Source organism: Chlamydotis macqueenii, chromosome 4 (assembly GCF_036417535.1).
Source record: "Chlamydotis macqueenii isolate bChlMac1 chromosome 4, bChlMac1.mat, whole genome shotgun sequence".
In the NCBI taxonomy this organism is placed as follows: Eukaryota; Metazoa; Chordata; class Aves; order Otidiformes; family Otididae; genus Chlamydotis; species Chlamydotis macqueenii.
Genome location: NC_141559.1, coordinates 25,141,831 through 25,153,986, shown reverse-complemented (window position 1 = coordinate 25,153,986; position 12,156 = coordinate 25,141,831). Strand labels below are relative to the sequence as shown.

The 12,156-nt window shown below is 38.7% G+C and overlaps 1 protein-coding gene across 2 annotated transcripts in view; it reads left to right on the top strand.

Moving 5' to 3' along the window:
* The window catches only part of EGF (epidermal growth factor), a 65,030-nt gene that overhangs the window by 45,969 nt on the left and 6,905 nt on the right, over positions 1-12,156 (top strand). For both annotated transcript variants that reach the window (XM_086747600.1, XM_086747601.1), the window contains 6 exons: positions 90-236; positions 886-1,002; positions 2,016-2,141; positions 3,630-3,749; positions 5,706-5,856; positions 8,508-8,672. In XM_086747600.1, coding sequence (XP_086603726.1) covers positions 90-236; positions 886-1,002; positions 2,016-2,141; positions 3,630-3,749; positions 5,706-5,856; positions 8,508-8,672 — 826 coding nt within the window. The remainder of the gene's footprint in view (positions 1-89; positions 237-885; positions 1,003-2,015; positions 2,142-3,629; positions 3,750-5,705; positions 5,857-8,507; positions 8,673-12,156) is intronic.

The window sequence follows — 12,156 nt, the reverse complement described above, 5'->3', positions numbered from 1 at the left end:
TATTTGGAAAGTAGACAAGTGATAGAAAATCAGAAACTTAGTTCAGTAAATTGAAATAGTGTGTGTCACTTTTTTCTTGTCTTTTTCAGGAAGTATCTCTGTGAACAAGGAGGCAGTGCCAATGTCAACACCAGAGACCTTGCTTCAGAACACAAAAAGCAGTGGGATATCCAAGGATGTGGACAGCGGGGAAAAGAAGAAAATCAACGTTTTCATGGCTGAAATCATGGTATCAGGTAGAGTCTGGTGATTGTCTTCCTTCTATTTAGTGTGAGGCTCTGAACAGGTTTATAGAAGAGAAAGAAATCATAGGCCTTAAAGGAAAAAGGCTTGGTGTCAAGACTGGTGGCATTCATGCTCTTAACCCTCTTACAAAAAGTTGGGTCTATGCAATTATGTCAGGCAGGACAACTTTTTTGTTTATTTGCCTACATGTTCCTTCACTATGTCAACAAAACTTCATAATATTATCCAGGTCTAGTGAACAAACATTTCTGATTTGGAACACTTGTGAAAGTCTCTCCCTTAGGTTTTACAAGTATATTCAGTTCCTCTGAACAAAACTGCAGTAAAACCATTGAATTCTATGTGTGTTCAATGACACTAGATCATTAAATTGAACAATAGGTTTTGTACACAATATTGAGAAATCCTGGTACTAAATGACACTTCATCTAGACAAAGACAACAGCCCTAATGATTGTATTGGCTTGTCATTGTTAACCCTACAGAGCTGTGTTTCAAACTTTGACTGTATGTTCTGGTTTTCCTGTTAATTTTTTGTTAGCTGGTTGGTGGATGTTTTTTTTTTATACACAATACCTTCTTGATCTGTTCAAATGCATCTATGTGGGGTTTTTTTGTTTTGTTTTGTTTGTGCTATAGATCAAGATGACTGCACTGCACTAGAATGTGATGTCAATGCAGAATGTGTTTTGCTGGAAGATGGTTCTATGTGCCAGTGTTTGAAAGGATTTACCAGGAGGGGGAAATCGTGCTATGGTAATAAAAAACATTAATACAACCTTCTGGAAAACTGTAGATTGGAGGAGAGAAAGGAAATCTATCTTTTCTCACATTGGCAGCTCTGCTGCGTGAGCCATCACAGAAAGGTCAACGGTATTGCTTGTTTTGAAAGCGATGATGAGCAGAGAGCATGTGAGATGAAAGGGCTAATTATCACATGCCTTATTTTCCCGAGTCATGAGTGTTAAAACTATTAATATTAACAAGCAATAAGGAGGATAATGGGAATAAAGGCATAACGTATTTATTTGTAAAAATTACCTAATTATAAAAGCTCAGTCCATAGACATGATAGTTGATGGTAATTTAGAAGTATGTATTAAGGAATCTCTTAAAAATTTGTATTCCTGAATGTAATGTTTTATATAAAAGTGCTGCACTTGTTTCTTCCTAGCACTAGAAAGAGACTCTAACATTGAGACAACACATTGCTCAGAGTGATCTTTAAGTTTTTGGAGTTGCATGCAACGTAAATGGAAGCACTTTGTTGTCTCATAAAGGCTAAGAAAGGAAGAATTGTTGTGTTTCTAATGAAACACAACAATTTACCATTTGATGGCTAAGCATGGAGACTCACAGGAGTCTATGTTGCCATGGAAAAGAAAAAAAAATTGGAAGGTGAAATGAGTGTACATTTTTCATTGTGGTACTCTTTTTTTAAGCTTATATGTTCTTTCTCAAAACAAAATTTTTGAATAGGGTCATTCCCTCCAAACAGGCTTGGGTTTTTTTTTTAAGCAAGATTTGTTGAACCTCTAAGTCTCCAGTTGAAAGTAGTTGGTTTACTGTCTTGGGCTCTTTAGAACATCCCCATCTAATTTCACACCAAGAAAAGACCAGAAAGCCCTTCTCTTCCCACTTGCTTCATATGCACAAATTAAAAGTGACAGCATAGTCTGAGGATGATTCATGATGTAGACATTTCTTTTTATTGATTTACCTGATGGTTTTGTGAGCCATGTGTCCCATCTCCTTGTTTTGTCTCACAGATGTTGATGAGTGTGCTGTAAATATGGACCACTGTAATCGAAGTGTGTCAGCCTGTATCAATACAGAAGGAGGCTACGTCTGTAAATGCCTGGAGGGCTACACTGGAGATGGAGTCCATTGCTATGGTATGGGCACGTGTGAGGGCTGTGCTGTGTCTGGAAGGCTGGGGCAGGATGAATGACCAAGAGATATGTCTTATGATTTGGGCTAACCTTGCATCAGGCTGTGAAGCTGTCAAATGACCTGTTCTGGTTCTTTTTGAAAAATCCGGTAAAATCAAATAATTCCAGGTCTGTTTAATAGGCATGAGGTTCAAGGTGTTGACACTGACAACTTGAGTACATTTAGAATCTTGTTAATAATCAGATCCACTGATTTTCCCACCCAGCTCTAATGCCAGGTCTTTAGTTCATTCCTTACATTTCTTAATTTTTTAATCCATTTTAGCAGTAAATATGGAGGAACAGGAAGCTTTTACCCCCAGTATTTGACTAGCACACAGTTTGCTCAGAGCTTTATGAGAATCTTGGATTCTCTTTTGTCCTTTTCTTCTTCCTTTCTCCTTTATAGCCTAAATCAAAACTCATTAAATTTGACACAATTCTTACATAGTCTTTACCAGACTTTGGTTCTTTGACACAGAGAAGGATGACTGAAAAATTAAGAACAATATAATTATTATGGGCAGGGTGCAGAAAGTATCAGAGGCAGGAGATTCAAGAAGGCATTCTGCCTACAGTGGTCAGAGATCCAGAGCTCATGTCTTTGAGGATGCTTGGAAGTGTAGACAGAAGTGACCAGCTCCTCTTGCTGTCCCAGCACCACCCACAAGGCATGTCCCCAGGCAGCCTGTGCTGTGGTTGCTCAGCTAGAATGGCTGTGGTACCTACCACTATTATTGAAAAACAGTCCATTCTCTTCCTGAAGTCTTTAAGTCTGGAATATGGTAAGATATGTTTTCACAGTGTTTTTTAAATGATACAATGTTGTTATGATGTAAACAGAATGGAAACTAATTTTGTGTTTGATGACTTGAAATGTACTATAAAAAACAGAAACTGGGAAGTTATTTTGTACTTCGGTTTTAGACACCTGCATGCTTGCACAGAGTGCAGAAATGTGTCAGCACATCCAGAGACGATACAAGATCAGTTCTTGTTGTGCTGTCGAAACCACATTTCTTGGAATACGCAACAACAGTTTTGTTCCTGTGTTTTTGCTTTTAAAAGGGCTCTGAATTTTCTATACTGTTTTGGGCCAGATCCTGTTAATTTTACTGTAGAAAAAGTCCCAGTGGTTTAAGCAATGATTTCACACAAACTGGGATGGTAAATCTCTGATTTTGTTTCCCCATAGTAGATCTGGCACGCGTGTTCTGCTGACAGTTCGTAAAATGAACCAGAGGCTCCCAAGCTCTGGTATGTGAACCCTTTCAAAGTTTCCACCTTTGAGGTTGCTTTTCTGTTACATTTTCCATGAAGGTATATTTGGAAAGGGAAGGTCTTTGGTGTTCTTCCCCACTGCCAGGAGACTGCAATGCTGCAACTGCTGCCCTTTTAAACCGATGCTCTGAGGCATTTCGTTCTTCTAACTGCAGACTATTTGGGTGACAGATATTGATGAGTGCAAGATGGGGTCCCACACCTGTAGAGAGAACATAACCTGCACAAATACAGAAGGAAACTTCACTTGCTCATGTGCAGATGGTGCTTCTGGAACTGGCATCGGTTGCAGTGAGTAAATGGAATGAGCAATTAAAATCAAGTGGCCCTTAACTAAGAACCATGCTCTTGGATAAATTGTTATGCTTGAGAATTAAAGAAGCCCTGTACAGTAACATACTGGGCAGCTGGTGGATCCATTTAGCATTGCTTTAGGAGGCTGTTTTGACGTGGGCTAAGGAGACCAGATCCGGGTTTAATCTGGAAATATCTACATTAAGGTTCAATGCTAATTTTTACTGTTGAAATGTAATGACAGATCTGTCTAATGGCCTTTACAATCAACAACAGAAGTAAATGCTCCTTGGATATAAAATTTTTGGAGGTGATTTCAGTCTGTCATTTTTTCAAAATCTCTATGCGTTCTTTCTTTCTGCAGAAGGCTAGCACATAATTTAAGTCTCATTTAATTCTTCAGAATAAGCTAGTCTTTCAGATCCAGTGGCTAATTTTTCAAAAGGGCTACTGAAACTCTTTTAGAAAATCTAGTTACCAATTTAACAAAGGGAGCTGCTGAAGGGTCAGCACTAGTGACTGTCTGACTCCCATTTCACTGCCTCAGTGTGACAGCAGCATTCTCTGAAAATGTGGGACTGAGTGACTCATCGTCTTACTCTGTTCCAGCACCCTTCATCAGGGTGAATTTTACTCCAGATCAAATGACTGTCTGATGATGGAGATACACTGTGTGATTGTCACAGATCTGTTTCTGCAGAAAAACAGAAGTAAATTATGGCTTTTTAAAGTAGAATACCTATCAGGATCCTCACTCCCTTTTCAGTTACTTAAGCTTTCAGTAGTTTCAGATGTCACTCAGGAAATGATGATTTTAAATGATGCATGACTTGGAAGTAATGCCTTCTGGGTCCCTCAGCTGTAAATCTGATCCCATGTCTTCACATGTGTTAACACACTGTTTTAGTTCTTTGCCTAATAAGCTCTTTTAGCAAGCTGAAATTTTCTTTGCAGAATGCAGTCACACCTGGGATTCACAAAAATCACTCATCCCTTTCCATTCAGGCTCTTTGCCATGGTAGTTCTCCTGCAAATGAAATTTAAAAAAACAAATGTCATTGAAGGTCATGTTGCAATAAAAGTGGTGTGAGTCATAAAACTGATCCCATAAATGTATGAGAGTGTTTGTGCTAAGCCATGCAGCTAGAATCTCTTTGCCATGTAGATGTTTGTTTCTGACATAGATTTGCTGTAGCATCAAAGTAGGCAAGCAAGCGCTCCTATTTCTGTAAGTACGCATCTGCACTGTAGGTCATGCTGTGCAGAGCTATTAGAGCTATCTTTAAAACTAGCTAGTTTGGAGATCTGTGTAGGTGACTGTGTGTGCAATTCAAAGCAGGCTACAGAACCCCTTGAAGAATTAGGTCAATCCCCGCTTCCCCAGTGATGCTGTTACCTGTACCTGAGCTAGCCTGAAACAATAAAAAAATGGGATCTGCAGCCATACACAGATGGAATCAACTGGATGGCAGCAGAGTAGAAATAATCTGTACAAGAACGACAACATATATGTGAAAACTTCTCACTCTGAGATACAAGTGCATGAAATATAGTCACCCTTCATCTGTACATCTGACTCTGGTGCTTTATGCATGGCAGAGATTTACCATATCCTAAAGCTGCAGAAGTTGCAAAAATAATTTAAGTGTAAGTAGCTAGACAGCCAGTGCATCTTCTGAGCTATACTCACACATCTAAACAGACAGACCACAGCCAACGTCTGTGGGTCTTTCATTGCAAATCTAGAATCACGCATACTTAGTATTTTGATTTAAAGTTCTGTGTGCTTAAATTAGTTAAGCAACATAAGCAAATATGTAAAACACAAGTAATTGGTCAAAACTGGAGGTTTTAATCTACTTTCCTGTCTTGAAGTTCTGAAACTCTTTTGTAAGATCACACTGCCAGTGCAGCCAAAAGTTTGAGATGTCTTTGTGAAATCCTGTGTTTCAGCATCTACAGTGTCCCCCACTGTTGTCAGCAACGAATACTCTACGCATCCCATGCAAAGTGATTCTGTAGGATGCCCACCTTCCTATGAGTCATATTGCCTCCATGGTGGAGTGTGCAATTATGTTTCTGATCTGCAAGACTACGCCTGCAAGTAGGTACAGAAATTTGTATTGTCTGTGCTGATGAATGGTATCCTCAGGCCTCAGCTGAGTGCAGACAGTGAACTGTTTGCACAGAAATTATCTGCTCATCATTCATGCTAGCAACTGTCATTAGACTCTGCTCTTTTCTGTAAGTGATCGCTGTAAGTTTCTGTAAGTGGTCACTCCATTCACACCCATTGCAATTAATAGTAGAGTTGGATTTGTTCCCTAAGCACTTTATTCTTTGGTTTGGAAATGTGAGGAAAGTTGTTAAATGACTTAGTGCTCATGGCTTTATAAGAGGTGCTTACTGTCTCTCCTGTACGTATTGTGCTGACTTGTATCTCCCCGTTGGCCTTGCTGTTCGTGTGTAGCACTCTCTGGGGTGGAAAAGGACAGTTCTGTCTTGTCTTCTCTGATTGGGACCAGGGAGAACTCTGGCATCAGCATCTTCCCTTACAGTTTCAAGAGTCTTGGTCCCTAGCTGAAAGGGTCATGGTCATGAAAGGACATGAGGGTCCTCTTAAAAACAGGGAGAGTAGAAATGAGACCTCAAAAATTAGACTTCCTTCCTCCTGTTAATATTTTTATGAAGCCTAACTCCAGTTCCCCAGATGCAGCTACCGATAAAAGTGAAAAGAATCTCATATTTCCAGAATTCAGCCTTGGCCTGATCAATGTGACAGCCTGATGCCATGGGGTAATCATTTCTTCAAAACCGCTAGTGGTGGAGTTTAGTTGTGTAACTTGATTATATTTGAATTTGTGCTACATCTTTCTTCAAAATTAAGCATAAAAGTGTCTGCAGTGGGACAAATCTAATGCCTGCTTCCTCCCCTAGTGAGGACCTGTGCAGGTGATGGATGCTGTTCTGTAGTACATAAATCTCCCTCTGTGTCTTAGTAACGTGGGTGACCCTGATACGAGCCTGGAGTGAGGAGAGCAAGCTTTGTGCTGAAGAGTTTCTTTGACCCACTGTTCCCCCAGATCTTCTTCGTACTGCACTGCAGGAACCTCTGTACAAGGCCATTCCTGCAAGCACTGTCAAATCCTAGGCCTTCTTATTTTTAAATATGAGTGATCTCCCCTGCCTACAGACCTCTGTACCTGCAGGAATATGAAAAGAATGTGTCTCATGTACATACATGGGAATGAAGTGGATGCTTTGTGCTGTGGATTTCTTAAGCTCAGCAAAGCCCTTGGGCAAAGCCATTACAAGAGGTGGACTCGTGGTCATCCCTCGTGTTTGTTATGAGTTTTTAGTGTAAATTTTAGAGGCATTGAAAACTATCTTTTTCCACCTCCTTGAGTTTCTCCTATTGAAACTGAAGGGCCTACAACTGCAGAAATTTCAAATCAGATCACATCTTTTTTTTCCCTTTATTTATTAGGTGTTAGTGCGTAATAAGGATCCAAGTGTACATATTCTTCAGTGCCGGAAGTGGAAGCAGTTTAAAAAATTAAGAAGCAGCCGTGCTTAGCCGTGTTCTTGGGAGTCAGGGTTTGCCTGTGGCCCTTGCTGGATTCTCGCATTGCTGAGTTCTCACTAGATGGCAGCATTCACTCGTGTAGGCTGTAACATCTTAAACACCAGAACGAAGTCTGGAAAAATGTTATCTAGCAAAAATCACATACCAGATGTGATTTGTATTTTAATTAATGAAAGCTCTTACACTAGAAAGTAGATCTTCTAGCTTGTTTGGAATTTATGGTGATCTTACATTTAAAAAAATAGCATTTTTCTGCCTTTCAACATATGTGCATTCTAATTTGTGACAGAATGAGAGTGCTTGTGCCTGATTTAATAATGAATGCTGATATAACGTTTTCAGGACATTAGGTAAAAGCTGCTGCAGGTCAAATCTTGCTTCTTGCGTAAAACTAGACTGATAAGAATTATGAGAAGGATTTGAGCCTATGTTCCTGAGATATTGTTATGAATTGAGTAGACTTTTCATTTTTTATGTATATTATTTCCTTTTTTATGCCTCTCATCTTGGACAGTAAAACTAGGCTGAGATTCTTTTTGATATATTTCTCACTTTCTAGTAATTTCGGTTGGGGGATTTAATGCACTGATAAGATATTTCTATGTTGAGTTTTACAGTGGTTGAAAAAACCAAATAAACAAAACCTGCCAGCAAAAGAAACTTCTATTAAAACCAAATTACAAAGATATTTCTAATCCAAATGACATTTTAAAAAATGTTTTCATACATCTTCTTTTTAAAGTAAGAATTCAGGTTAAAATTTGATTCCCTTAACCAAATCACTCTGAAAACATGAGTAAGTCCTATATTGCTTATTACAAAGTAAGGAGAGCTTGCTACTGGAAACAGTTAAATAGAAAATCTTAGGAAAATACTAATCATGCAGCAGGATTTGAGAAAATTATTTTTTCTATTCTTTACCTATTAGGATCTGGAAATTATAATCTCATTCTATAGCTCTACGGTGAAAAAAAAGTCTTTTAATATTGAATTCTACAGGCTTCGACAGCCATTCCTTTAGAGTAATTTTGTCGTCACCACTACTAAATTCAACCAGATATTTCCGTAGTGGTTGCTGATGGTAAATCAATATACAAGGTGACTGAAACAATGATCTGGGGTTTTTCCTCTGCCATCACTTACAAAGCATGCTCACTTCCTTTTGGCAGCTGTGTGACCGGCTACGTTGGGGAGCGGTGCCAGTTCAGCGATCTGGAGTGGTGGGAGCAGCAGCAGGCTGAGCGGGTGAAGATGCAGAACATCACCATCACTGTGTGTGTGGCGGTGCTGGTCCTCCTGCTGCTGCTGGGGTCCCTGGCCGCCTACTGCCACAGGTAGTGCTTCCAAACACATGCTGTGAGTGTGCAGCAGAGGGACCGAGCTCCTGCTGACTTTCACAGGGAGCTCATGGAGGAGAACACGGACTCTTCCTCAGCTGGTGGATATCGTCATATTGTGCTTCCTGCTCTTTTGCTTTTCAGTAATTGGATCTATGAATAATTCAGAAAGTTCCAGCATGTCCCTTGTCTGCAGTATGCACGTTGGTGTTAGTGAGTGACATGTGTCTGGGGGGAAGAAAAACAGACCTTATTAGTTTTGAAGAGGAGCAATAATTTATATTGAAGAGAGAGTTCAGGAGCATGCTATTTATTTCTTCCTTGGTTTTCCTTAAGAGCTCTAGAAGTCTGAAACTCTTATGGTAGGGCTTGGCTCTTTTCTGCTAGCTAGTCCGTTAGTTTGGTTTTGCTTCCCTTTCAGTGTAGAGTGGTACCTGAAAGTTTCATTGCTGTTGAGAAAAACAGCATGCTAACCTTCCAATAACAAACTTCCACAGTGATGCTACCAGCAATGAATATGAAAGCAGCTTTCCTGGCAGTAGAAAGAGTAAAATGAGGGAGCCTAAGGCACATCTATTGTAAAAGTACTCCCTAGCATTTTCCATGGCTGTAAAGAATTGCGCAGGTTCGGGATTCTTCTCATGGCAAAAAGAATCTGTACAGTCACTATTTAAGAACCCAGTCTGATGTGAAATTAAATGTCATCTATGTCCCTTGGACTGGAAAGTAGTCATCATTTAATAAGTTAGAGTCTTTTGGCCATGACCTTGGCAGATATATGTTCTCAGAGGCTCTTGTTTAAATGCATAGTTATATTTTAAAGTAAACAAACAAAAAGCCAGACAGCAGCAAAATCAAGAGTCTCCTGCTGTATGCCGACCTGCCCGCCACGTGCAGGTGTTTTCTTTGTGGCTTAGGTTAATTTTAAAATTAGACTCTCCTAGGCATAAAAAGTTAAGATACAAAATAAGTTAACTATGGAAGCTAATATTTTCCATTCTTATTTAATGATTCCTAGCATATTTAATCTATAAAAGTAGAGAAGCTGTCATGCTTCCTATTTTCTATTAACTAAGGGTACAGCTCCAGAATGAAAGTTAAGGGCAGCCTGGTTTGTTCTCATGACCTGGGATTCAGAAACTAATCAGTGGAATGATACACACAGAATAGACAAATCGTGAGATTTTTATATTTCCCATATATATCATATAAACTATCATGAAAAAATAGCCAGAATATGGCTGGTTTTAAGTTGTGAAGACTATTTCTCTTCCCTTAATTTCTTTTTTTTTTTTTTGTGATTTCTCTCTAATTTACCTTTCTTTCTTGCCAAATGCTTTTGAGCAATATAACTATTTACCTCAACAACAAATTTTCAATTACATACTTGACTGAATTTGTACTGCAGCTGTTACTGGTCTAACTAGATCAAAATGAAACCACTGACCTAAAATTCCTATTTAAGTGGAGTCTGGAAACCAGTATTTGGGCTGAAATTACTATACTGCTTTTTCACATAATCTGCTGTATTTTGAAACATACCAATCAAGTCTGTAATAGTTCTGTTCCTTCCCCTGTAAAATGGAGACACCTATCTCCTTTTAATTGGAGAAAATGAAGTTGGAGATCTACACCTGCCAATTTGAAAAATGTGTGAACTGGAGGCCAAAAATACCAAAGTATTGTGTTGGTTTGTTCAATGACTGTAGTCTGCTGAAGAGCACTGTGTTATTCTTAATGTTAGGTTTATGTAGTCTGACTGTATATTATGCCAAGTTTCCTGTCTTCCTTGCTTCCCAAGGAAACAGAACTTTTCCAATAACAAAAACAACAACAAAAATCTGAATTACAGATTTAACACCCACATTCCCTCCACCTCAATTGACCAAGGCCATGCAAAAGTCAACCGTAGGACTGGGATTAAGATTGAGGAATTCTTGGCCTCCTGCCCATGCTCAGTCAATCAGATTGCACTGCCTTGCCTGGTTGTTCTCCATCACACACAAAGACTTCCATGCCCTCTGAGTCCATCTGGAATCTGTTGCTCTAGACGCTGTAAAGTAAGATGTAGAATTAGTGATCCTTTTGAGCAGGGCATCCAGCTGAGGATCGTGCCTCTGTGTAATGGATTTTATAACTCTTGAATAATGGGCTTGAGTTTTGCCAGCACTGTGAGCTGCAGTGCAGAATGGGCACATCTAAGTGACAAAACATAAACAGCAGCCTTGCCACAGTGTCAGAAAAAGTCAAAATGGACTAATTTGGCTTTTTTTTCTCAGGCATTCTGCTCTGTGGATATACCCTCAGATCTGACATCTATTTGATTTTGTAATAGTAGTCCCAGTCTTATCCTCTACTGGAGACAGTTACTTTTTTAAAAAAAATTTGAAAACACAGAAACATGTTATAGAGAATCTGGGGAGAAAAATCCATGGTGGAGATAAATCTTTCTTGTTCCTAGCAAAAAGTAGATTTTATTTACATTATCTTTTCATGAAGGGAGCAGGATATGATAATCATGGCAGATGCACTTTCCCAGTTAGTATATGAAAGTGATGTAGAAATAAAAGGAAAATTCCTGTTTTCTTTGGTACATGTCTATTAAATTTCATTTAAAATAGATCAAGTAAAAGGATGTTATAACTTGAGACTTCCAGAATTTGAAGAGTGTAACATTGATTTTGTTAGCTGGTGTCTAGGAGGAGAAAAAACCTGTATGTAAAGTCAGTAAAAACGTACTTGGATATCAAGCAGTGTAAATAAGCTCTTTTTCTTATGATCACATTTTCTATGTTGGGACCTATATAGGCTTTTAATAATGCCTTACAAGTGTTTGCTGTTTGACTGCAAAAAATAACAGGCTTTGAATTTATGGAACTAGCCACTTAGAGCTGATTATTTGTATCCTCTTCCAGCTCCAGGTTGTACTCTTGGCTTTTTTTTCCCCTTGAGCCTGTTGGTCATGCTTTTTCCTGGAAAAAAAAGCTTTTTGAGGCTTTCAGTTTATTTCATAGAAATTTCTTATATTGTTGTTTTTCATGAATGATGCAGATGAATGCAGAAGCAACTTTCATAATTGTAACTATCAACGGTGTACAAAAATACAGTCAGATTTTTATTTCTGAGCTTCACCCGCAAAGGCTGTTTATTGTATTGGCTAAAACCTAAATTTCTATAAGAGGAATGTATCATAAAGAGAATAATACAAGAAAATGGAAGCAGGTAGTTAAAATTATGAGACCTATTGTTGTTTTTTTTTTAAATTAATGACCCTTTACAGTTAGGACATTAGAACAAACATTTGTTCACTTCTTACTGACTTCTGTTTCTGTCAAGCTGTTTGTTTTAACCACAGTGCAGTAATTGACAGTCATATACCCTTTCAAACCAGTGAAAGAAAACAAAATACATGTCCCTTCTGTATCTACCTATAGAATAACGCATGACGTGAAGCAGCATATGTTCCTCCCAAAGCAAAATA